Consider the following 27,114-nt stretch of genomic DNA (forward strand, 5'->3'; position numbering starts at 1 on the left):
TAGACTGCACATTCTATCGATTAACCGGCGTTAGGTGTTGGGGGAAGTCTGTAAATCACTCGCCTTAGGCTGTGTGGTCTATTGCTTAATTGGGAAACTGCTGAGAAGTTTCATAATTCTTGTTTTGTTTTTGGCAATTATCAGCAGCTCACGCAATGTTAAAACAAATTGTGAAATTAACCAAAAAAAGTTTTCTTTTGCGGTGTGACCAATACAGCTTCTCTTTTCCTTTAAAAAGTTCCTGTCTGAACTTTTACAGCAGTTCAACGAGACTTTGTTGACAATGCAGGTGACAAAAACGGCTTTTTCGTTTCAAAAGACTTATCTTAAAGGAGTTTATCTGTAGGCGTATTCTTGGCCCAGTTTCCTGAATATCGCGCGCTAGCTGCTCGCTGTCGCATGTAAGTGGGCACCAGTCCTAACGGAGTCGATAAGCAGGAAACGTAGCTTTTTATTCATTATTTTTTAACTATTCCATCGAACTTGTATGACAGAAAATTTATCTATTCGAAAACGACATTTTTCATTGGTACTTACTAGGTTTAATTGTTAAAAAAGTCCATTTTTTAAATTTTAAAAATTCCCTCTGTGTTTGATCTCCACATTAAACACACAATCTAGATGTGGTGTAATCTCATACCCAGTTCCTACCGTGTGACTGAAACCGAAATCTTACAACTGATTGGCCGTGGTAAGTCTGGGTACGAAAAAAATATGGTGCACTTCTAAAGCTTTGAATGGCTAAGCTAAGCGTTCTTGGCTGGCCCGAAGCAGTACAGGCTGAATTTTGCCGCTCTATTCCAATCCACCAGTCCAAGGCTTTGAGTTTAAGCCCCACGTTCCGTAAATTAAAGGACGTTTATCTCAGAACGTCCCTTATTCCTGCTCCACTAACTTTTGAGCTTTAATTCTTGTCAGAATGATTAAAGCTCTCTTCTTTACATTCTCGTTTTCGTGAGCTGTGAGATTGTCCAGCGCCTTGCTCAATCCAGCTATTTCCAGATCTCGTCGAAAGTACTCTGTAAGAGAAACAAGTTGATTTAGTTGACTTTGCAAACTTAGCTTCTTGGTAAACAAAGTAAAATTCAAACTAAATTATCAACATTCTTTGGCGTAACTAAAAGGAGCATAAGTGCGCCTAGAAAAGAAATACAAAAATTTCGGCTAAACGATGCGTTTGAAAACGCATCGAAGGTTGTTGCATTGTAGGGTAATATAACACATCTTGCGAACCTTTAAGTGAAAACGACTCCAAGACAGCCATGGCGTTGTAGCATGACTGTGGATTCACTTCTTTCGTTTTAATGAGTTTCATCAGCGTTTGAATAACACCACTGTCTCTGAATTTAGGGTAATAGCTTTCTGTAAAAGAAAAACCAAACAAAACAAAACAAAAACCAAAACAGATAAAAACAAAAATAAGTGAAAAAATGAAGGAGGTGGACTTGGGTAAGATAAGGGCAAGGACTCTTGTTAGCAGGGAAAATAGGATTGCTTGCGATCAGTTCCTTAATAGTACCGCAGCAGGACGAGCGTTTCTCCGCCCGCACGAAGATCTGGGGCGAGTCGAGAAAGGTTTACCGGGGATAAGACCATTTGAAGACCTCTCTGGCTAACGTTACTCAAGACCTCAAACGTACTCGAGGGCCAAGAAACGCTTGTACTGAAGCGCTAATGTCAAGAGTAAAAAACTACGGCTAAAAATACGTTGGCTGTACACTTCTTCACTTTGTAGCTCTTGGAATTTGATAGGAGATTGAAAATAGTTTGCAACAGATGGTTCAAGAATGCGTAATGATAATGCGAGGAACCCTAAGAGTTGACAACACTCGACAAACTATGAAAAGGACAGAAATTCGCACCATCCACAGTTGTTGACATCACCGCCAAAGCAATCAGCGCTTCGTTCTGCATGATGGGATGTTCCGACGTTACCATGGTTACGATAGGAGCCAGTCCTCCGCATTTTATTATTTGTTGTGACACCTCTGTAGTGTTGAAGGGAAAGACAGAATGGTATTAGAGATTATACCGGCAAAATGCAGGACGCATAACTGGTTGAGGGCCACATATGAAAACATGATGTTTATGGTGTGGCGCAACTTTTACTTGAGCGTCGAAAAAGCCCGATTTTCCGTTAAATTAAATTCCAAAACGGTACTCATATTCCCCACGGTATCAACGAGTGCTTTTCATTCAACTAATTTATTCTTGTTTTCCCGTCACCATAACCCCACCAATAGTGTAGCCCCATTTTCTGCATATAAACATGCACACAACCCACATTTCCTCCAATCGCTCTGACGAAGGGCTAACGCTCGAAAACGTCAGCTTTTAAACTCTTTACGGTGGCCAATTTACGTTATCAATTCAGTTGATAATACTAGGTTACCCGCATTAGTGTTGAGAACTTACCCCACTCTTTCAACCAATCAGATCCAGGATCGCGACTCGGCCAATCGCATTTTCACGCGTTTCAGGCAATTCACGTTTATTTACTTGATTCATTTGGATCATGTGATAATTTTAATTCCGTTAATTGGCCGCTCCGATTTCTTTAAATTAACGCCTCACAATCGAATTGGAATTTTGATTACTGGTTCGAGGAACCGACCGGTGTGTGGAAGATAACTGATTCTTATTTCATCTCTAGAGAATGACTGTGGTCCAAACCCTAACCCTAACTCACCTGCCGTTCTGGCCTGTTTTGCCATCATCGCCAACATTCTGCTAGCTTCTGCTTTGACTCCCTCGTGACCACTGGAGTCACAACATCGGACTAAAGTACTAAGGTGATCTTTACTGCAAATGATCTTATTGGCCGCGTCAGCTGTAACGCAAAAAAAAATGTCACGATCTGTCTCTACTTATACCGTTTTAATGCTAACTGCATTTGCTGTAAAAATTCCTGATGGGAAGTTTTTCTAATAAGCCTTACCTGGATCAATATCAGTACCTGGGCAACTGCCACCTATCCCTCCCCTAACCCAACATTAACCCTGACTTGTTATCAATTGACTGTTGTTGAGTTAGGGGAGGGGTAGGTGGGCAGTTGCCCAGATACTGATATTGATCCCTTACTTTATTCAAATTTAAATTCAGTTACGCACACACCCAAAAATAGTAAACATGGATGTAAAATACTGACTCTAGACGAGGTTTTCACATGCTGCAAGGTTACAAGCTGAGACATACGGGGGGGAGGGGGGGAATTTATGATTTCAAAAAGTGCTCGTTGTACTTGCTCGTTGCGCAACTACACGGACACCGCTTCACGTGGACAGAACGTGTGTGTAGACATGACGTCCACGTTGCATGACATCGACGTATGTCACGTACCTGATTAATCTACGCATGCTCAGAAGAATACCATGCTATTGGAGAAGACTGACTTAAAAGGAAGGAAAGTGAACATGTGCTTTGTTTTGAGTTCTTACCGTGTCCCATCAGGAGCATGCGCAATGTGCCAAGAACTTTGAACTGGACGAAAGGGGACTGGTTCGTGAGAAGAGGCAGAATTACATCCAGGCAGCCACTATCAACGAGTTTAGACTTGTTCACAGCTACAGTAAAAAAGAAACAAAAAATAATAACAGTTTGGGTGTTGGACCAAGATTATAACGGTTAAAATAGTGACACCAATAAAATGTGGAAATTGAACTCTGTTAGCTTGCGTATAGGTCATGTCGGTCAAAATGTTTTAATCTCATAACAGCCTACAGGCATGACATTCAGCTAACTGTTTTATAGATAAAATTGATTCCTTAAAAAGCAAAACATTCTCTTTATTCACAAGTAAGATTTTTCAACATTTCTAATTTCGGTTAATTCTTTTAGTTGACACAGAAGTAATCTCCTTTGCAGTCGTTCTTTAGAATGTCACGTATCGGGAGCGTTGTTAAAACTGATGAACACGTCAATAATCCTCACGTCTTACAAATGTGCCTTTTGTTGAAACAAATAAATGTTAAATTTACCTGGCATTGCAAGATTCTTTAGCGCACTAAAAACAGCCTGTAGTTGTCTTCCCATGTTCTTAGAAAAAAAAGAGAGAAAAAAACCAACAAATAAACAAAAAAACAATGACATTACCGATCACTTTACGTTAATAGAGAAAAGTTTTGTAAAGATTCCTTCCTAAATAGGAATAGAGCCCATGCCTCCCACATACCGCTTTGGCAGCTCTGTACTGTGCTTCACAGGGGCATAGATAGGAGAGATTCTGAAGTGTCTTTGCCCGACTTTCCCCCCCCCCCGCCTCCCCTCTCCCATCTCCCCTTTAAGTTAATAACATAAAAATCTTAAAATTCATAGGTTCTGGAGCGTCTTGGCCCCAACACCGCTCCCCTTTAAGTCAAAAACACAAATCTTAAAATTGAGACGTTCTAGCATTTGAGACGTTACTTTGTATTATTACCTCTCGGTGAGAACTCCGTGCTAGCAAATTCAGTAATTTTTCATGGACTCCTTGTTCCACAAGTTTGATACAATTTTCATCTGTGGGGTGTAATTTTAAAGGTTAAGATCACAATTAAATATCACAATTTGATCCTCAGCCCAGCCCAGCCCACACCACCCCACCCCTAACTTCCCCTCTCCCTCCCCTCCCTTTTCCTCACTCCACTACAAAAGGTTTATGCAGTGATGGAAAGCTTACTTTTTGCATCCAAACTCTCTTCTTCCCTTCTTCCACAGACTAGATGAATATCCAAATTCTCTTCACTAGCCAACAAAGAAATGTATGATCACAGAAACAGATCAAGAAATTTTTGGAAGGGGTGTTTAAATTTGATTTAGAAATTAAAAACACAAGAATTCACATTTACTCTAGAATCCATATAAACTGAGAAATATTTTAAGATAAGTAAATTTTAAATACTTTGCATTGTGTAATAACATGCAGTCCTGTCATTGCAAGAGTTTTGGTACATGTACCAGAAAAGTAGTGAAAAATACCAACTGACAGTTCTGGTTGGGGTCTTCAAACTCCCCAGACCCTTCCCCCTGGATTTGCCATGAGATCATCAGAGATGAACTCACTGAAAAGGTCAGAGCCAAAGTCATTCAACAAATTCTTTTACAACATGCTATTATTTGAGACCCTGACCTGTTCGTCCAAAGTTGCCGATAGCAAGGCAACCAGAAATTTGCAAATGCTCATCCCCTGAGGAAAGCCAAGACACACAGGTCTTGTAGACAGAACCATTGCCATCACTAAAGAGTCCTTTCATACTATCATCTGTAAATAGAAGACATATATCGATTTGGCTTCACTTTAAGGAATAAATGAACTATAAAACAACATAGGTGTACCCACTCAAAGGGGAAGTATAGTTTCATTTCTTAACCCTTTAAGACATGCCAGTGACCAAGAAAGAATTTCTCCTTACACTATCAGTACAATATCAAGCAGACAAGTGATGAGAATAAAGAAAAACATCCATTAGAGGATTATTTGTTGATCCAATTCCAAATTCTCCAAACTAACATCATACAAATTGTACAGGAAACAGGAAGGAGAATTACTAATGAGATCTTGGGAGTTAAAGGGTTGATGAAGCCCTGAACCTCTTGACAACTTTTCCCCCCAGGAAATACTTGTTCGCAAAAAGTTCCAATTGCAAAATAAAAACAAAAACAACAATAAATAACTTAAGAAGTATAAAAAATTAAGTACTGACCTTCAGTAAGCAGCATCACTATCATGTCAGCTGCAGACTGTGTCCTCTGCTTTAAAATCTCATCTCCTGTTGCATCTTTGCAAGTTGACACCACATTAGCCAACTGTTCTGCAAATCCTTCTTGGACCAGCACCTTCTTCACATTGTCTAGAGGAAAATTACTGTTACTTAAGAAATATCTAAATTATTTGCTTTTAAAATATCTCTGTTTTGTATAAGAAGGTAAAGGTCATGGGTCATGACACAGGATACCTGTGGCAGACCACCTTATATCTACAAATTCATTTGAGTGTTGTCATAGTCAGATATGGAAATTAGCCACTTTCTAAGTTAAGCCCTTTGGCAAGGGTTACTATTTGGATGGGTGAATGCACATAAAATCCCATGTTTCTGACTTTCTTATTCCATTTTCTTTCTTTTTATTACTATCATTATTTTTTTGCCTCTTGGCCCATCACAGGAAAGGCTTACATGACAGGCCAAAAGAAGGTCTGTTTCAGAGGCTAATACTGAGTCAACATTAACATTATTATGTTCCACATATGACCAGAGTGACTGAAGGTAACAAATAACCCAGCCCACATTGACCCCCCCTACCTTTTCCCCCCTTCCCCTTCAAGCATCTTATTTAATTTAAAACTAAACTCACCATCTGTGATGAGAGAAGTGAATATTTCAAGCACAGAGTCCACCAATTCATCATCATCAGACTCTTGCATCACCTTTGATAAAGTAGCCATGCCCTCACTCTCTGTAAAGCTCTCTTTTCCTTTCTCTGTTGGTTCATATGTAAACAACACTATACAGTTAAATCCTTATCATCAAAATAAGGCCAAAAGAGAGAGCAAACCAAATATGAGCCAATAAATCACTGTCAGTAGCTTTGCAGTTTAATCCAATTACAACAAAGCAAATAAATGTAAAGAGAGAATATCCAAATAAATCTGCAAATTTGCCTCATTTGCATGAATCATATGCCTTTACACAGGTATTGCTGGGTTACATTCTTACCAGAAAAGTCAAGCCAAACAAACAAAATCTATTATCTAGCAGCTTAACCCTTTAACTCCCATGGTTGACCAAGACAGAATTTCTCCTTACAAAATCAATACAATATCAACCAGATGAGTGATGAGAATAAAGAAAAATATCAATTTGGGAATAATTAGTTGATTCAATACTAAATTCTCTGAACTAACATTATAAAAATCGCATGGTTGACAGTAAGGAGAATTACAAATCTGATCTTGGAGTTAAAGGGTTACCTCTAGGATTAACAAGCTGAGAAGGAGAATGTGTTTAAAAATCAAATGCCAGTTATTTACACAAGATCTAACCCAAACTGCACTTCTACACAAGCAGTGAGCCTCTGGTATTCTCTGTAAAAGGGTTGATTACAAAAAATGTCTTTCCACTATTAGCTTTTGACCCTGGTCACAAAAATAAATGTGCAGTGAAAAAGGTTTGGCTAAACTAAAGGTGGCTTAGAATGCAGTTTTGTTCAACAACGGCTAAACTTTGTTTTAATAACCAGCTACGAGAGTTTCTTTAGTTTGTGATAATTTCCTATATTCTCACACCCTTAATTTGTGATTCAGGGGTGATATTATGAGGAGAAATTAGATTCAAGTCACTCTTAGAGGTCAAAGGGTTAAGAGTTCAGTAACTTGTTCCGTTACCTGAACATATGAGCACAGACACAGCTGATAGTGCCATCTGACAGAGAGCTGGGTTACACTGGAGACTCTGTTTAATAAAGCTCAATAAAAATGGCACTGCCCCAAATGAAACTGCTTCTGCTGTTAGTGCTTCTGCAACAGTAAGTTAAGTCAATATCCAACTTCAGTACTGAGATGATATACAAACATATCTGTAACTAGGTTAGATTGTAGTCAAAACTTGTTAACCAGGAGCTAATCACACTCCCTCCCCCCCCACCCTGGATGGGATGCCAGTCTATTGTAAGGTTATCCCCCTCATTGTATCAGGCTTCCCCAACAATACACCAGTACCAATTAATACTCCTGGGAGGAGTCAGAGGTACTGTGAAAGTAAAGTGTTTTGGCAAGAACAAAGCACAAAGACCTGGCCAGGTCTTTAACCCAGGCCTTACAACCATGCCTCTCAACCAGAAGTCCTGGGCACTAACCATCAGGCCACCACATCTCCCAGTCTGTAGACCCTCATAATTGTCTATTTTACAGTTGTGTGCTTGGTTAGCAAGCCTTTGAACAGAAGTGAGGCGAAGGTTGACCATGTAATGATGCAAACCTTGTTGCTTTTCAAATGCAAATTACTTTGTTATCATGTTAACTAGATACTGGTCTCTATCACAACAAGGTCACCTTCAGCCTCACTCCAAATCAAAGGCTTGGCAACTAAGTACACAACTATAAAATGGCATATTGTGGGAGAATATTGGAGAAATACCATCGTCACTTGCTACATTAAGCATGGATCCACATGCCGCCAACTCAAGTCTGTTGTCACTCTTCTCATCAAAGCTTTTCTCAAGAACTCCTAGCTTCTTTACAATCTTCTCTGCTCCTTTGTTTTCCAGCAAAGTAGCCTTTGCTTGTTCTATAAGAAATACATTAATATCCTCAAGTTAATATTTTCACCTTTTCCCATAACCTCTCTGTTTGTAAAATGTATTAATAATGTTGGGTGAAATTCTTTCTGGTCACTCTTGGAAGTGAAAGAGTTCAACCTTTTATAAATTATCATAATATTGTGGAAGGTTGGGGACAAAACTTGTAGCCTCAAAAGAATTCACATATAAATAGGGAACAGTGTTGTGTCTCCTGGACTCTAAGAGAGGAGCATTACTTTCTGCTAAGCTGCCACTACCCATCATGACGTAATAAGACATAATGACATCATTACTTTGTTGAAGTTAATTATAATCAACTATGAGATTTCTTGATTTCCACTCAATTATCAGAACTTACATACAGAGAAGCAATTGGGAGTTAGAAAAAGAGGATTTTCGCTCAACAACTCAACATTATTCCAAAGCTCCACTAAATAAATGGGAATTTTTTATTCTTCAAAGAAACAAAACTATAAAATGATAATTAAAAGCAAGTTAGAGTGAATTGTGTGCTTCTTGCAATTACAATCCCAAAGTAAGCAATCATTTATCAGCAGTTATTGGTTATTACTAAATTTATTATATGGTATGGGGTCATATTTCTGCCAAACTTCACCTACCATTTTCAGCACTGATATTTCCAAGAGCTCTTAAAGCTTGTAGTAAAATATTTGGATCATCACTTTCAAGATTTGATAAAATGCTAGTTATCAATCCTGCATTTACACAAGGAACTCTTGTTTCTTCTAAAAATAAAAATTGAAACACAACATTTTATCAGGTTCACTCCAGCCAACATTCTCATTTACATGGGCATTTAGTTGTAATCGAAAACCTCAAGTCAGACATTGCCTGACCATCATTTCTGCTATGAAAGCCATGAACCCTTTTCACTACCAAGATCAAAAAATAGATTCTCCTTAGTAACACCTAACATTCCTTTGCCCACCTCTTCTGAGAGTTTAGTGTTTTATCAAATCCACACACCCTGGTTTAATGATTATTTTCTTCCTCTCATTACCCAGGTGGTCCAAGAACTTAACTATCCAAGAACCTATCCAAGAACACAAAGCAATGACCCAATGGTAAAACTGCAACAGCACATAAACCAGCTTCTCTTCCTCTTTATTTGGACATGGCTCATTCCCTAATCTCTCTCCTAACCCTTAAACTCCCAGTTCTGATTAACATGTAAATTCTCTTTATAATATTCATACACTATCTAGCAAACAGGAAATGAGAGTAGTCAAACTTATCAGGCAGAAGTTGTTATCTGAGCTAACACCACATTCTTGTAACTAATTTACAAGGAAGTTTGTAGCAGCAAATGGGGAGAATTAACAATCAGACATTGGGAGTTAAAGGGTTAACTTGACTTATTTCTCTCTGAATTACCTGATTTTGCAATCTCAGCAATAAGCATTAACACCTTTGCTTTGCCTTCAGGTTCATCAACTTCCAGCAATGCGACGACATTCTCAAGGATACGTTTAATTGCTGCCTCATCAAACCTCTCTACAGATAAAATAATTATAACAGAATCACTTTGCAAACAGAACATCAACCCCACCCTACCCCCACCCCACAAAGTGGATGTATAGGCGTTGACATTTCAAAACATTCCTAAATAAAAACACACTGACGTTCTCTACTAAAAATTACGCGCTCCGATCGTACGGTTGATAGAACTTTCCATCTCAGCAAAACGGGAAAATTATCTCACCGTTCTTTTTTTGTAGTGCGCTGAATATGGAATCGACAACTCCCAAATCGAGTTTTTTCGTTTCTCCAACATCAAGTTTGAGCTTCTCGAACAGCTCACATATGTGATTCATTCTAGCGTTTTCTTTATCCCCGTAAAACTTCTACATGGCAAGGCTTGAAAATAAAGGCATTCGAAATGAAAATCCACGAAACAAATAATGAAATATCACACAGATGTACTAGCAAGTACACGGGAAACAGCTTCGACGAAAACGTTCGCTTAACAAGAAGAGTGTGGACATCACAGTTAGACTTACACCACACAAGTTTCCCTCCTAGTCTTGGAGCCCGCAATCAAACGATACACGATATATCAGGTAAACGGATGGTCGGTTGCTATGTAAATTCCTCCCGTTGCTATCTTAGAGGTCACGTCACGACGCGTTCACGGCTTGAGCAGATTTAAGCGTCAAGCTAAAGGGGTTCTTTCAGTCGTTTATTTTACATTGGATAAAGCTTGCCATCCTTCTTTTTTTTCATATTGAATGGCTCTGGCCTTTCACTTATGGCAGAGGTACGCTATCGGCTAACAACGGGTTTACAGAAGCCAACACGTCAACGTAACCGTTGTGATTTCGGTATTTCTAGAGTCCTGGAACTGAGAGAACACTTTTCTCTTAGGGGGCTCCACTGTTAAGGTAAACGCAGAACAAAAAGAAGAAAATAGACCCAAAATACCTGTCCTCCTCCCTAAAAAATATAATTTTGACCGTTTAGTTGCCAAGCGTGCCATAAATCGAAAGTTGAAAGTGGACTTTGGTCTAAATGGCGTCGTTTTCGCCAATTTCTTCGGAGGAATCCAGGTAAGAAAATGTCATGTAAACTCGATTTTCTCCGTTGATCAGTTTAGGCCGCCATCTTGAATTTCCTCAGGCTCAATGTTGAGTGTTTTATTTCATCTGTAGCCCCGAAGGAGACCGTAAATGTTGCGGGAAAAGCAAAGAGACAGGCCATTTGGGCAAATGTGATTCGAAACGACAAGTAAATCGTTTCTAGGAAACATCGCCTATTTTTAACATTCATAAGGAGCGCCAAACGCTCCAAGACAACTTTCGCTAGCTTCAAGTCCAAGAAGATGCTTCATCCAAGAAGGAGCAAGATATCTTGGCTTTACAAAGGGAGACAGATGCTCTAGTAGAGGAATCAGGTTAGTTTCCTACTTGTAAGTGGGTTAGTTGCCGCAAGATAAATGGAATTGATTATTCTTTATTAATTTATTTGCTGTTTTGGAATTTTCATTATTTTGATGATGATTTCCTGTCCTTGTTTATAGAAAGAGCGCTGCAAAAATCAAAAGGAGAGAAAGAGACACTAGACAAAGAGATCAGTGAAGCAGAGGAGACACTGAGAGAACTGAAGGAGGCATATGAGAAAGTGAAAAAGCTGTTAATAATAATAATAATAATAATTTATTACTTATATGGCGCAAACTACATGTGGATATGATCTAATGCGCTATTGGAGCAGAAGGATGATTCCCGAAGACGAAGGGGTGCTGCTAGCACATTATATGAGGATGATTCATGATTACAAGTCGAGCACTAGATACAGGAGAAGGGAATAAACTAAAAACGTATTAGAATTTATTCATGGGGGTTTTGAAGCTTCATTGTATGGGCATGGGATTTTTTGGCTGCCAATGCAAGTAATGAAAACATGGGCATACTAATGAGTATTTATAAGAGGGGCCGATTTCTTCAGGGTTTTTTTGAGAGAGCCGTTAATGATTATCAGAAGTCAGAAGAAGTACCGCGGTGTTAAGAATCAGAGAGGGAAGTGATCGAGCCAACCAAAGCGAGAGCGAGAGGTACATTATGCCACATGGCAGAGCCGAATAACGAAATGTTTCGTCACAGGTATGCGGTCAATAGCGCGGTCTCAAGCGCACGGGGTTTAAGATACAGCGAAATAGGGGCTGGCATCTAGACGGCAGAGGCATTTTGTTGTCGTCGAAGGCATTTTCCTATTTTCAGTTTTTTTAAGGAAAAGATGAATTTTTGAAAATTTTTAGAGGGTGTCCAAAGTTTTTGAGGTTCTACTGTAAAAGAAAGCGGCTATGAAACAACGCCTAGAAGCAACAGAATGGAATATCAGACATGCAAATGACTCAAACTTCGTTTTCCGCGGAACTTTCCGTGCTCAAGCCTAACGTATGCGCAGACGCTATTCAGCTCTGTTCCACGTGGGTTGGTAATTTTCTCTTAGAGACGACAGCTGAATTCTGCTTTCAGCGTTGCTGCTGATTTGCAAGCAGGCGCTTACAGTCAAGGTAATACCAGTGTCAAAACACACATTAAATACTAGCACCTGAGGGTTGCTTAAGAACCAATAAACATGAAATTCCTCTTCCCCTTTAGAAAATATCGAGAAGACTTCCTTGTGCTCGTGTATTAAGGTGGCTCTGCTTGTCATGTCACTGAGTATTACTTGTGCTGATTGTCACACAAATTAAAACTAGTTTCACGCATCTTTCTAGTATCAAATTTTTTGTGGCATATGAAATCGGCTGTAGAGTCATTTATTTGAGTGGGTTGTATTTATTTTGGCAGCTTGTGCTTCTTCTTTAAAGGCTATCCCCGGTATCAAGGTTGTTACATACGATTAAAAGTTCAGTAGCGTGAGTTTTCGATGATGCAACAGTGGTTATGGAAAGCGTCATTCGATACTCAAAACCTTGTAACATCAAACACGTTTTTATGCCATCAGGTCGCTTTACTTCACAGGAAGAACTACTCAAGATGACAAATGTATTTATGTCATACTAAAGAGGAAAAATGTAAGGTTTTTTTTATGGCAAGGTCGTGGGTCACGGTGGGGTACTTTGAAAATATTCCGTGCATGTGATATCACGCGAATGAAAAGTTTGAAAGTTTGAGCTTACAAGCCAGTGGTGGCTAGTCTAGCTACGGTGGCTTCTCTTCCCTCATGTTTTGTCTTGCAAAATTCTCTCTCGCAGCCGTCAACCTCAGTTTGGGAAGGGAACGTGTTACAAACGATGTTGCGAGAGCATTTATTCTGTAGGATCACTTAATACTTCACAGGAAGTATTTCTCGGAATTACAAATAGATTTATCACCTCCTTCTAGCTTAGGGGGAAAAAATGTAAGGTTTGTTTTCATGCCAAGGCCACGGAAAGGTACCTTTAGAGATATTCTATTGGTGTGATCGATCTCGCGAACATAAAACTTCGCAGCCGTTAACGTCAGTTTGGGATGAGAACGTGTTTCAGACGAGATAAAAAAACGCATGCAAAGGAGACTGTGAGCGGAAAGAGGAAGACTGAAAGAATAATGTTATGACGGGAAAAAGGAATGATTACCATTTAGGGGAGGGAAAAAAGTAAATTAAGATTCCCTTATTGATTAAAACGAGAAAACAACTTCAAAGAGAAGAGGAAAAAAATTAAGTCATTTTGGAAGGGATTAAAATTAGCGAAGTAGAAAGAACAAACCTAAAATGGAATAAATAAAGAGCTTGAAGATGGATAAAATTGATGCGAATTGAAAATGACCGACCTGAAGTTATTATTTAGCGACCATTAATTAGTCATTAGTTTATCGCGGAGGGGGGGGAGGGGAGGGGACGGGAGAGTCGCGGAGGATTACATGGTTTTCATGGGGAGCGGAGGGGGAGTCAGTCTTTGCCAGACAGAGTATTATGGGAGGATCATAGAAAATTCACTTCCAATTAACTGCCGGAGCGGGGGGGGTGGATCAGGTAAAGTTTATCGTGACACAAACAAAATCCCCCGACACCCCTCCCCTCAGACGATAAATGATGATCGATCCCTTAGGCCATATTTTCCAAGAGGCCGACAAACGGAAGTGACGTTTTTCCGTTCGACCTAAGCCTGACCCTCCCCACGGTGTCGGTAGTGCACAGATAAAGGAAGTCTAAACAGCGTTTGAGCTGTACCCCATTATCAGATAAACAACTAGCTCGGTTCATCGTGCACTTCAACACTGAAGGCAAAACAATTTCATTTGAGGTCAGTACCGGCTTATTCCAACCTACCGAACGATGATGACGCAAAGAAGTCAAGATGTGTCGTTGTTTTCAAGGCGTAATGAAAAGTTCCTGTTCACAGCAACGGTTGGTTTGATAATTTTCTGTTTCACAGGGACTATTACCGCTCTGGTTCTCATCTTTGTTTTACTCTGCCCTAAATGCAGTTCGCCAGACTCCTTAGCAGCATCCATTTACTGGGGTGCCGCTATTTTTTTGCTTTGTATTGGAGTGGGAACACTGGTGATGTTAGTTTATTTAAGAAAGACAGGAACCGTTTCTAATCGTCAAGCTGTAATATGTCGGGTTCCAACTGCAGACTTAGAAAAATCTCCGACTCCAGTCTTGAATAATAATCATATTCCGCAACGTCAGCCGTGTGATAGTCCTTCTTCTTCAATAGATTTGCCGGATTATTTCACCGCTATTCAAGTTTACTGCGGGGTCAATTCAACCGTAAACGTGGACGATGCGTTACTGGAAGAAGTCCCTAGGACACCACCACCTTGTTACGAAATGGCGCTCGAACTAGCGGCCTTGCCCCGAGGCCAACCACCTGCAAGTATCGTACAAGACGTTTAACCAGCTTGGAGATATTCATTGTTCATGGGCCGACGAATTATTTCTGAACATCTAACACTAGTAATCAAGAAGAAGCCTAGAAACGCGACTGAAAGACAACATGTACAGATTACACATGAGATGAGTTTCGAAAAAAAATACGGGATTGCGTTGATATGGTTTTGCCTTACTTACGCCCTGCGCGAACCTATGGATTATCACCCGTTTATCATCCAGCAAAGAGGACGCGGAAAAATAAAAGATCTAATCAGCAGAAAAATAGCTCAGCACGTGCGTTTTAAAACTTTGTACATTTCTCAGCTGTCAAAACAACAATGTGAAATCACCACAATTTGCGTCGTCTGCGAACCGAAACCGCGATGGCAAATTATTTTAATTTCCATTTTGAACTCAACGCTTCTTTTTATACATTATGAAATTGAAATTCTAATTAAAGGCAGAAATTCATTTTTTAATTTAAGTTTTTATGATTTTTAAGTCTTCCATGGCGTTGCCGTCCTGACTGCTTAAGGTCCCTATTGTCGATACGGGAAAAAGAGCAGTTTTCAATGAAGTATCGAAGTATCGAAAGTGATCCTGGTTGCTTTGGTGATCCGAATTGCCTTGCTCTGTGATTGGTTAAGAAAACTCGCGCCACCGTCTCATCCAATCAAGTGTAAAAACCAAAACAAGTCCCAACTTGCAATGGTCAGTCGGTTACCTGTTTTCACTCTTAGTTCTCATTGGTTGATGATGATGTTAACCTTTGTTCTGATTTCTAGATGTTATTATTTTAGTTTTCGTTTTTCAATACTCAATTTAAAAGTGCTTCAAGGGTAAAAGCTGACCAAACAATGCTTACAGGAAGGGTTCTGCGCTTGACTTAAGGTTGTAGCTCAGGCTCCAGTTATCCGAAGGCCTTTTCGCGCTGCCGATCCAAGGTTAAATTTTCATCCGGTTTTTTTAATTCCTTTGTTCAAAGGCCTGTTTGGGATAATTTTGTGTATCCTCTTCAGAGCATCCAATCATAACATCATAAACAAAAAGAAAATTACGCTGGATTTTCTTTCAATGCTTTCAAATCTGAAATCAAATTTCACACTTATTCTGAATTATCTTAACCCAACTTTGCTGGGTTAAGATAATTCAGCAGCTTTGCTTCCCTTACCTAGTCAGTTCTTCAAAGGACAACTACAGTTACAACTATAGTCCTGCATCTTAACGGGGTACAACACTGAAAGAACTTAAGTAATTTACCTTGGTTCAATGTCCTTAATATAGAAGCTGAACATAATTTGATCTCATGTTTACTTGCTATTCTGCATGAGTAAGCAAAACAAATCACTTCACTTGTGTCAATATTTTGGTTTCAAGAGGAGGTAGTCTAAAAGTGTTGGTTAACGCATGCCTACCTGAATCCAGCTAATAGGCAATGGCAAGCACGAGCACAGTCAAGGTAAATAGATTCTCAAGATGAACCAAAGAAGCCAAATAACCAAAATTGGTAGAAAGACCGCATGAATCAGGAAAACGACAAGACTTTCAATTCACAACAATTGGTATAAAAAATTTGCGCCACTTTCTCAACCAATAAGATGCAAAAATTAAATCCAATTATCAATTGGTCGCCCGCGTTTTCTCGAACTTCACACAAGTAGTATGCTTCTTTCCATTGAGTTATAATATTTTTCATCGTTCTGATTTTATGGCCGCTGTGATAACTTTGGTTTTGTATTTTTTTTTCTACCTGAGGAAATTGCTAGAGAACTCAACAAGAAATAGTGAAAAACCTCAGACATTGCTTTTATCATCGAATCGCTTCCTGTGGGCGTTATAAAAGATTAGAGCATAGTCGAGGCTTCCTTATTTGGAATATATTCCGTATCTACATAGTGCCACTTCTGCTAAATGAGTATATGGAGCCTTATTCTTCATTTGTAACCTTTACACCCTAACATCAGTATGTATATTCTCCACACTGTTCTCTTTACATTTCCTAAGGTGCTGACAAGGAGAATTTGTTTAACAATCAAGAGCTTCATAAGTTGGTGATCATTTCCTTTAATCTCATGACCTTAATGTGTGATTCTGGGGTGATACTGTAAGGAGAAATTATATGCTAATCACTCTTGGGGGTCAAAAGGTTAAGATAATTTTTCAAGTGAATGAATCAATAAATTCAGTCAAATGAACGAATTATTTCATGTGCTGATCACTTACGGTGGAATCCGGAAATCGCATGTTAAGGGAAAGAAACGTTTCACAAACACAACATCCGCTGTTTGTCAAGCAAAGGTAACATACATCACAAGGTTTCTCTTTTCACTTGATTATGTTTCATTACAAAATTGATTTATCCAACTTGTGCTGCTGGTAATCCTATCTAAGCGAGCGTTCGTTCAATGAGATGCGGATCATTATCCCGGCTAAGTGATCACATCTAAAATAGAATTGCAATTATTTGTTATATCTTCGAAAATCATCGTAAATCCAAAGGTAAACTTTACGAACAAAAAAGCAGTCGAAAGCAGAGTCAACAAATAGTTAAGAAGAGAGAATTACTCGGGAACGGTGGATAAAAAGATGACACTGACCAACAGCATGAGTGACCAAGACAGAATTTCTCCTAACAATATCAATACAATATCAAGCAGACAAGTGACGAGAATAGAGAAAAATATCACTTTGGGGATTATTAGTTGATCCAATGCAAATTCTCCGAACTAACATCATAAGAACTAGTACAGTATGGTAGAAAGTAAGGAGAATTACTAATGAGATCTTGTGAAAGGGTTGAAGAGGTTTTTGCTTTTGTGCTTCTTGACCTGTAATGGGCACATAACATCATTGATCGACGTATTCATATGACGATTTGACATGAACTTTAAACCCTACAATGGGTCATATATATATGATCTGATTCATAACGCCATTTGCCCCGACGAAGGGCGAACGCTTGAAATGTTAGCGCCAAAACTCTCTTCTGTTCAGTGCAAATTGACGTTATCAACTCAGTTAGTAAAACCAAATAACCTTGACAAACCCCTATCGACGCAGCACTACAGTTTCAATCTTAAGAAACAGAGCCGCGTTTGTTTTCCTGAACTGAACAGAACCCTAAAAAAATAAAGCAAGGATGTTGTGTCCAATTAAATCGCTGGCATTGGAATTATTGTTTTTTAAGACTCGTAAAATAGTTTAGGAATTAAACAACACACACATTTTTTGCTAGCGAGCCTTAATGATTTGTTCTCATCTGGAAGTTCCACACTGTACGCACTCTACACAGCACGTGTTGCTCGCGGTTCGAGATCGATCTTAGCAGTGTTGCTGGCGGTTCGGGATATTGTTCTCTATTCTTAATTGCCACGCATCGTATTTGACACCCACACAGAAGGATACGCTGTAATCTCCAGGATCACGAAGGCAACATTTACACTGATAACTCACTTCTTGATGCATATGCAAATCGGAAAAGTTTGACCTCTTTTCTTTTCTTTTTTTCTTTTTTTTTTTTTTAACCTTTGCTTTTATCACAAAACACAATTCTACAAAACATTACTTACAATTCAAGACTCATTACGCTACTCTACTTACAGAACAATACTTACGATACTTACAATTTAGATTACTCATTCTAGCAATACAATACTGAATATGGTTGCTTACAAAAAATATAATTTCTTGCAATACGGGCTAGCTACTTACACTAAATAATACAATTCTCTACTTACATGTTGAATATACAGTTACTTACAATACATTATACGATATATTGACTTGAGGAGGCAGGAGTTCTTCTCAATAAAACATATAATTAAGACAAATTAAAGTGTGACCTCTTCTCTGAGACTTTAAACCTGAATTTCGTAGAATTTGCCACTAATTTTAAAGTCAGTCCCTGAAGGACACGAGCTCTCTGGTCAGTAATGAATAGCAAACCGAGTTACAGTGACCGTGTTATATTGTTGAAATGTTGTTTATGTCGTTTTACAAAAAATTGACATTGAATACTGTAGTTACCTTTAGGACTTTTCAAAACAAAGAGGCAGATTTTGTTCGTGTGCCGATATTCTGGGAAAGGGTGTAAGATATCTGGAATGTATTTTTCTGAGATAAGTTGTAGTTGTCTGTAAGTGCCAACAAGCGCCGAATCGTGCGTTTGCTATCTGACGCCATTAGAGGCCCATTATTGGAAAACGCACCATGCACCATGGCGCAACATTATTGTGCGTCATGGCATTTGGTAGAAAAAAAGGTGAAAAAAAGGTGAAAAAAAAGACTTTCGAAATAAAAAAAAAATCGAAGTGGGTCAGCTAGAGGTATCGAACCAGCGACATTCAGCTTCCGAACCAATTTTACGGCGACCGGCACGGTTCGTGAGATCTTGATCACTCACTTACTTACTAACCTTTACTGGCTTAATGCCAGTAAGCTAAAAAAATGCAAAGGCAACCTGCTAATGTTGTTCCTAAAATATTTTCAACTTATTCAAGTATTCCCTTGTAAAAATTTAAGACTTATTGCAATAACATACCAAATAATTATTGCCCGAAGAATTGTCCAATTTTCCCTCCTTGAAACCTTACATGAGAATGCATTCGTTTTCAGCCACTCATAAGCGCGTAATATTTTCATGTACAGTGTGAACTGAATTATTGTGAACTACGAAGGTCATCGAATGAGGAAGGAAAATGCTATTCGCCGGTTGTCACGACAGAGGGACAAAGAAAATACCTAAATCCCTACGGAGGAAACGAAACTCAAACCTTTGAGACATTGTCATCTTAAGGATGCGGAAATTACGGGTATCTTAACCGAGGATTAAATAAAACAACTTTCCAATGATTAGAAAAGGCGGATGCAGGAACTCTCAGAAAGTGAAAGAAAGCATAACATTCCCACGGCAAAAAAGCTCCACGTCGCCCCATCAATCATTAAGAGAAACTGTGAAGATGATTGCTACTACTAAAGAGCAAAAAGGTTCACGATCATCGAGGCGCATTGGACGCCGAACCTGCTTAGCTGGCGTTACCATATCAACATTCCTCTGTGTCAGTGGAATTGCTCTGTGTGCAGTCTTAATCACGTTCGTCGTTCTACATGAAGAGTGCCCAAGCTGTCCTTCCTTCGTTTCTGAAGATCCGAAGTCGGTTTGGATTTTCACGGGAGTTGCTTCCTCTTTGTTAATATCTGGAGGATGTATCATTGTGATACTAACTTTCCAAGATCGGCGAATAAACAGCCCCGACAGTTCATTTCCAGAAGAAGTTGAAATCCCTTCTACGATTCTGGCACAAGATCCTGAAAATTCCTCCGCATTTGTTTTGCCCCACCCTCTGATCTGGCCAGTAGTTTTACCCGATTACTTTACTGCTGTTCAAAATGACATTGAAACTGTCCCATCGGCATACTGTGTAAACTGTCCTGAATCACAGCCACCAAGCTACGAAGAAGCAGTTTCATTGGTAAATTTCCGTACCATATGATTGTCGCCTCTTGGATGTTCGAATTCACTGTCTCAGACGTAACATTTAGCTACCATCTATGGATTTTCAAACTCTGCAGACTTCTTCGAAACCGGATAAATCGTAATCCCAGACTACATAAATGCAAACACTCTATATTGTTTTGTATGGTTAAACTGGCCTTGATGTATATAATTTGAAGCAAACAATATTATCGCAATTAAAACGTTTCTAAAACCAGTGAATTGTTATCACGACAGATTTTTAAAACTATCGTTGTTTGATTAAAAAGTCGTCAAAAACCGATTTACAAGACAAAGGATAAATTCTCACTCGTAAGATTGTTATTTCAATTTCGTTTCTGTGGCTTAAAAATGAGCAAGCGTCAAAGCTGAAAATGAAGGTGAAAAAAATTCCTCCACGAGGTTCATATTACGGAATGTAAGTAAACTTTCATAATGACACAAATTTTGAACTGTATTTTCTTGACAGTCAAGATTGCAACCTCGAGGAAGACGTTGATTGAAAAATGAATTTAAATTTTTCTTGTGAGTTTTGTGTATGTCTGGATGTGTTTACCGACTCTTACCGCTCCACGCCTCAACTTCAGGATAACGAATGCGAGCAGCGCTGAGTTCCAAATGGAAGTTTAAATATTTTGCCTTCAGGATTCTGTTCTCGAACCACGTAAAGTTTAGTGATTCCACGTTTTTTTCTCGCAGAGGATTGCTTAGAAATTTTCGAAGCTTTAAACCACTCGAGCTGAACTTATTGATCTGCTTAATAGATCTTTTGTTTTGCGGCGTCCTCATTGTTATGGCCGTCGCTAATAGAAGTTCCTAGCTTGTAACAAACAGATTTCATGGTGCCGTGCTTCTCTTCAGTAATATATCACAGATGACTTAAATATGTGGTAAGAGCAAAAAAGTGGCGCAGCCAAGTGAGTCAATGATGTTTTTACCATATTTTGACATCTTCTGTGAGCTATTAATGAACAGCGCTACGGCAACATTAAACCTATTTGTTTTGTCTTATGAATAAGCAAAATGTAGTTGATGGTGGCGTTATCTATGCGTCTGCTTCCAATAGATCTGAAATAGGAACAATCACAATGCCTGCTTAATTTAGCGTGTAACCATCATGCTGTAAATATAAATATGGAACAAGATATTTAGAGCGAGTTGGCGCAGGAGGTTTAAGTTTTCTTTAAATCTTAAGTTGTGAGAAATTACGGAATTTTGTTTGATTCAAACGCACAAATTTTTTTGAAGTGAGTGATATGAAAGCACTGGATTACCACAAATTACCACGTTCTTCGATCTTTAGGAAGTTGGAACCACAACTGTCACGGCAAAAGAAAAACCTCACGACAAAAAGAATAACATTACGGCAAAAGTGAAAGACTCACGGCAAAAAAAATAACATTGTCCTCACGGCATAAAAGAGAGCATGGGGGGCTGGGACGAGTTGCCGAGGTGCACCATGGAATAAGAAAATGCAGCAAAGGGTTCAGCGGCTGATCATCACTTCCCGCCATCTTGGAACATTTGAAGGGGGTCAGCAGAAAGATGTTTTGCTGTAACTGTGGGCAAAAAGTTTCAGATGACGTCAACTACTGTTCAAGCTTTGGAAAAGGTAAGGTTTTTATAATGTACTATATTTTCTTCTACTTTTTTACAGACAAAAAAGCAGTCTAACTGAGGCCCACAACTGTCACGGCAAAATAAATAACCTCGCGGTAAAGGAAAAAAGACTCGCGGCAAAAGAAAAAACCTCAAAGTGATTCCAGTTTTAAAGTCCAGATAATCAAGAGTAAAGAGAATCTAAAATCAATTAAAGCTACTGAGAAGAAACAAGTTCAAGTGGTGATACTTGAAATTTAATCAGCTGCACGAAGGACACTTTATTTTACTCGCGCACTCAAAAAGTACGTGCCGTTCAGTTGATGAACGTGACCTCAGTAATATTCCAAATATAATTTCTTACGTAAGTAAAACCAAACAAAGTAGCAAAAATATCGTTTAGATGGCCGGGAATGTTCTTTAACGTCTGGTATACGGAGAAATTTACTTTGCCCTGAATGCAGTTCTCCAAACTTCTTCGTGGCATTCATTTACTGGGGTGCCGCCAATTTTTTTGCTTTCCATTGGAGTGGCAACACTTATGATGTTAATTCATTTAAGAAAGACAGGAACCATTTCTAATTTTCAAGCTGTAACATCTCGGGTTCCTACGGCAGACTTGAATCAGAATCATATTCTGCAACGTCCAAATAACATGTGAGCTGTACCTCATTATAAGGTAAGCAACTAGTTCGGTTTATCATCCTCTTCGCCAATGAGGGCAAAACAGTTTCGTTTTACGTCAGTACCGGCTTATTCCAACCTATCAACCGATTATGACAAAGAAAAGTCAAGATGCGTCGTTGTTTTCAAAGTGTAATGAAAAGTTCCTGTTAACAGCAACGGTTGGTTTGGTAATTTTCTGTTTCAAGGCGACTATCACCGCTCTGGTTCCTGTCTTTCAGGTTGTTTTACTTTGCCCTGACCGCAGTTCGCCAGACTCCTTGGTAACATCCATTTACTAGGGTGCCGCAATTTTTTTGCTTTCCACTGGAGTGGCAACACTCTTGATGTTAGTTTATTTAAGAAAGACAGGAACCATTTCTAATCTTCACGCTGTAACATCTCGGGCCCCAACTGCTGACTAAGAAAAATCTCCGTCTCCAGTCTTGATAATAATAATCATATTCCGCAACGTCGGCCGCGTGATGGTCCTTCCCCGTCAATAGATTTGCCGGATTATTTCACCGCTATTCAAGTTAATTGCGAGATCAATTCAACCGTAGACGTGGACGATGCGTTGCTGGAAGAATTCCCCAGAACGCTACCATATTGTTACGAAAAGGCGCTCGAACTAGCGGCCTTGGCTCAAAGCCAACCATCTGCAAGTAACACACAAGACATTTAAACAGCTTGGAGACGATCAGTGTTCATAAGCCGACGAATTATTCGTGAAACACTGAACACTAATAATCAAGAAGAAGCCTGAAAACGCGACTGAAAGACAGCATGTACAGAATACAAATGAGCTGAGTTTCGAAATAAATCCGGGATTGCGTTGATATGGTTTTGCTTTATTGACACCTTGCGCAGACCTATGGATTATCATCCAATCATGGTCAATAGATTCTCAAGGTGAACCAAACAAGCCAAATAACAAAAATTAGTAGAAAAACCGCATGAATCAGCAAAACCACAAGAACTTCACTTCACAACAATTGGTCAAGAAAATTGGCGCCACCTTCTCAACCAATCAGATTATATTTTGGTCGCCTGCGTTTTCCCGCGCTTGACACAAGTAGTATGCTTGTTTCCATTGAAATTATATTTTCATCGTTCTGATTTCATGGCCGCTGTGATAACTATGGTTTTGTATTTTTTTTTTTACATGGGGAAATTGCTAGAGAACTCAACAAGAAATAGTGAAAAACCCCACATATTGCCTTTGTTATCGAATCGCTTCCTGTGGGCATAATAACAGATTTGAGCACAGACGAGGCTTTCTTATTCAGAAAGTGTTCCGTATCTACATAGCGCCACTTCTGCTCAATGAGCATATGGAGCCTTATTCTTCATTTGTAACCCTTTAAACCCTAACATCAGTATGCATATTCTCTATACTGTTCTCTTTACATTTCCTAAGGTGCTGACAAGGAGAATTTGTTTAACAATCAAGAGCTTCATCAGTTGACGATCATTTTTTTTATTCTCATGACCTTCATGTGTGATTCTGGCGTGATATTGTAAGGAGAAATTTCATGCTAATCACTTTTGGGGGCCAAAGGGTTAGGAGAATTTCTACAAGTGAATGAATCAATAAATAACTTTTGACGGTAAATGTCAGCGCAGGGTTAAATTCAGTTAAATGAACAAATAATTTCATGTGCTGATCACATACGGTGGTATCTGGAAGTCGCATGTTTAAGGGAAAGGAATGTTTCACGAACACAACATCCGCTATTTGTCAAGTAAAGGTAACAAAAGTATAGTCATTAACATACATCACATGGTTTCTTTTTTCACTTGATTATATTTTGTTACAAAATTGATTTATCCAACCGGTGCTGCTGGTAATCCTAGATGGGCGAGCGTTCGTCCAGATGCAGGCCATCACATCTGAAATAGAATTGCAATTATTTGTTGTATCTTCAAAAATCATCGTAAATCCAAAGGTAAACTTTACGTACAATAAAGCAGGGTCAACAAACATTTAAGAAGAGAGAATTACCTAGGAAGTGTAGATAAAAAGATGACACCAACTGCATGAGTGACCAAGACAGAATTTCTCCTAACAATATCAATACAACGTCAAGCAGACAAGTGATGAGAATAAAGAAAAAAATAATTTTGGGGATTATTAGTTGATCCAATGCAAATTCTCCGAACTAACATCATAAGAACTGGGACAGTATGGTAGAAAGTAAGGAGAATTGCAGATGAGATCTTGTGATGAAAGGATTAAAGAGGTTTTTGCTTTTGTGCCTCTTGGTACGCGATGGGCACATAACATCATTGATCGACGTATTCATCTGATGATTTGATATGAACTTTAAACCCTACAATGAGTCATATGATTTGATATGCGTTCATAACGACATTTGCCCCGACGAAGGCGAACGCTTGAAACGCCAGCTATAAAAACTCTCTTCTGTTGCCAATTGACATCATTAACTCAGTTAGTAAAACCAAATAATCTTGACAAACCCCTAGCGACGCAGCACTACAGTTTCAGTCTTAAGAGACAGAGCCGCGTTTATTTTCCTGAACTGAACTGAACCCTTAAATAAAGCAAGGATTTTGTCTTCAAGTGAATCGCTTGCCTTGGCGTTATTGTTTTTTTTAAGACTTGTAAAATAATATAGGAATTAAACAGCACACACACTTTTTGCTGGCGAGCCTTAGTGATTTGTTTGATCTGCAAATTCCACCCTGTACGCACTTCACACAGCACGTGTTGCTCGCAGTTCGAGATCGATCTTGGCAGTGTTACTGGCGGTTCGAGTTATTGTTCTCTATTCTTGATTGCCTTGCATCGTATTTCACATTCACACAGAAGGATACGCTGTAATCTCCAGGATCACGAAGGCAACATTTACGCTGATCATCACTTCTTGATGTATATGCAAATCGGAAAAGTGTGACCTTTCATTTGAGACTTTAAACCTGAATTTTGTAGAATTTGCCATTAAGTTCAAAGTAATGAATAGAAGACAGTCCCCTAAAGGACATGAGCTTACTGGTCAGTAATGAATAGCAAACCGAGTTACAGTGTTCGCCATTAACCATGGTGGAAGAAGTTCAAAATATTTTGCCTTATTGCTCTCTTCGATCGTAACGCGTAGTGGAATCAAGAGTTTGTTTACATTTGCTTGTCCTCCAGTTCGCAAAGTCATGTGATGTGACGTAACGCTTGAAATGGGTCTCTTGTTGAAATGTTATTTGTAGTGTTTTAAAAGAAATCGAAATTAAATACTGTGATTACCTTTGGGACTTTTCAAAACAAATAGGCAGTTTTTGTTAGGGTGCCGATATTTAGGGAAAGGGTGTAAGATATCTGGAAGGTATTTTTCAGAAATAAGTTGTAGTTGTCTGTAAGTGCCAACAAGAGCCGAATCGTGCGTTTGCTATCTGACGCCATTAGAGGCCCATCATGGAAAATCGCGCCAGGGCGCAACATTATTGTGTGTCATGCATTTGGTAGAAAAAAAAGGTGAAAAAAGAAACGTTCGAAGTAAAAAAGAAACTCGAAATGGGTCAGCTAGAGGTATGGAACCAGCGACCTTCAGCTTCAATTTACAATGACCGGCGCAGTTCGTGGGACCTTATTCACTTAATTACTTACTAAGCTCTGCTGGCTTTAAACCACTAAGTGAGCGAACAAAATGCAAAGGCAACGTAATTAACCTGCGAAAGTTGTTCCTAAAATATTTTCAACTTATTTAAGTATTCCCTTGTAAACCATTAAGACTTATTGCAATAACATACCAAATAATTATTGCCCAATTTTCGTCCCTTGAAACCTTACATGAGAATGCATTCGTTTTCAGCCTCTAAGAAGCGCGTAATATTTTCATGTACATTGTGAACTCAATTATTGTGAACTAAGTAGGTCATCGAATGAAGACCAAAAATGCTATTCGCCGGTTTTCACGACAGTGGGACATAGAAAATACATAAATCCCTAAGGAGGAAACGAAACTCAAACCTTTGAGACATTGTTATCTTAAGAATGCGGAAATTACGGGTATGTTGCCCAAGGGTTAAAAAAAGAAAAGGCTGATACGGGAACTCTCGGAAAGTGAAAGAAAGCATAACATTCCCACGGCATAAAAGTTCCATCAGTCATTAAGAGAAACTGTGAAGATGATTGCTAATAGTAAAGAGCAAAAAGGTTCACGATCATCGAGGCGTATTGGACGCCGAACTTGCCTAGCTGGCGTAACCATATCGTTATTTCTGTGTATCAGTGGAATTGCTCTGTGTGCAGTCTTAATCACGTTCGTCGCTCTACGCAGAGAGTGCCCAAGCTGTCCTTCCTTCGTTTCTGAAGATCTGAAGTCGGTATGGATTTTCATGGGAGTTGCTTACTTGTTATTAATTTCTGGAGGATTTACTATTATGATATTAACGTTCCGAGATAGGCGAATAAACAGTCCCGACGGTTCATTTCCGGAAGAAGTTGAAATCCCTTCTACGATTCTGGCACAAGATCCAGAAAGTTCCTCCGCACTTGTTTTGCCACCTCCACCAATCTGGCCAGTAGTTTTACCCGATTTCTTTACTGCTTTAATGACATTGAAGCTGTCCCATCGTCATACTGTGTAAACTGTCCTGAATCACAGCCGCCAAGCTACGAAGAAGGAGTTTCATTGGCAAATTTCCGTACCATATGATTGTCGCCTCTTGGATGTTCAAATTCATTGTCTCAGACGTAACATTTAGCTACCATCCATGGATTTTCAAACTCTGCAGACTTCTTC

General features: G+C 39.1%; 1 protein-coding gene and 1 long non-coding RNA gene across 2 annotated transcripts; one reads left to right on the forward strand and one right to left on the reverse strand.

Annotated features, from left to right (window-relative positions):
• Nucleotides 1-427: 427 nt before the first annotated feature.
• On the reverse strand, nucleotides 428-10,272 carry LOC131768360 (rap1 GTPase-GDP dissociation stimulator 1). Its single transcript, XM_059084096.2, has 15 exons — nucleotides 9,998-10,272; nucleotides 9,670-9,789; nucleotides 8,895-9,020; nucleotides 8,112-8,261; nucleotides 7,361-7,492; nucleotides 6,331-6,456; nucleotides 5,682-5,828; nucleotides 5,108-5,239; nucleotides 4,418-4,497; nucleotides 3,978-4,035; nucleotides 3,438-3,563; nucleotides 2,690-2,830; nucleotides 1,863-1,988; nucleotides 1,234-1,362; nucleotides 428-1,019 (listed from the first exon to the last, which is right to left on the reverse strand). Exons 1-15 carry the CDS (start codon nucleotides 10,107-10,109, stop codon nucleotides 877-879), a joined length of 1,848 nt encoding a protein of 615 aa, XP_058940079.2. The 5' UTR covers nucleotides 10,110-10,272; the 3' UTR covers nucleotides 428-876.
• Nucleotides 10,273-10,520: 248 nt separating this feature from the next.
• Nucleotides 10,521-12,517, forward strand: LOC131768403 (uncharacterized). The gene is made up of 3 exons (XR_009338982.2): nucleotides 10,521-10,841; nucleotides 10,944-11,185; nucleotides 11,312-12,517. It is a non-coding gene; the product is annotated as an uncharacterized lncRNA (long non-coding RNA).
• The last annotated feature ends 14,597 nt before the right edge of the window (nucleotides 12,518-27,114 follow it).

The sequence above is a fragment of the Pocillopora verrucosa genome, chromosome 13, assembly GCF_036669915.1.
Source record: "Pocillopora verrucosa isolate sample1 chromosome 13, ASM3666991v2, whole genome shotgun sequence".
NCBI classification, from domain to species: domain Eukaryota; kingdom Metazoa; phylum Cnidaria; class Anthozoa; order Scleractinia; family Pocilloporidae; genus Pocillopora; species Pocillopora verrucosa.

Excerpts from the sequence above, each read along its gene's own strand:
- LOC131768360 (XM_059084096.2), bottom strand. The coding sequence starts at position 10,109 with ATGAATCACATATGTGAGCTGTTCGAGAAGCTCAAACTTGATGTTGGA. Across the intron at positions 9,021-9,669 it reads TGCTGAGATTGCAAAATCAG|AAGAAACAAGAGTTCCTTGT; the intron begins GTAATTCAGAGA and ends TTTTATTTTTAG. Across the intron at positions 5,829-6,330 it reads CACTTCTCTCATCACAGATG|ACAATGTGAAGAAGGTGCTG; the intron begins GTGAGTTTAGTT and ends ATTTTCCTCTAG.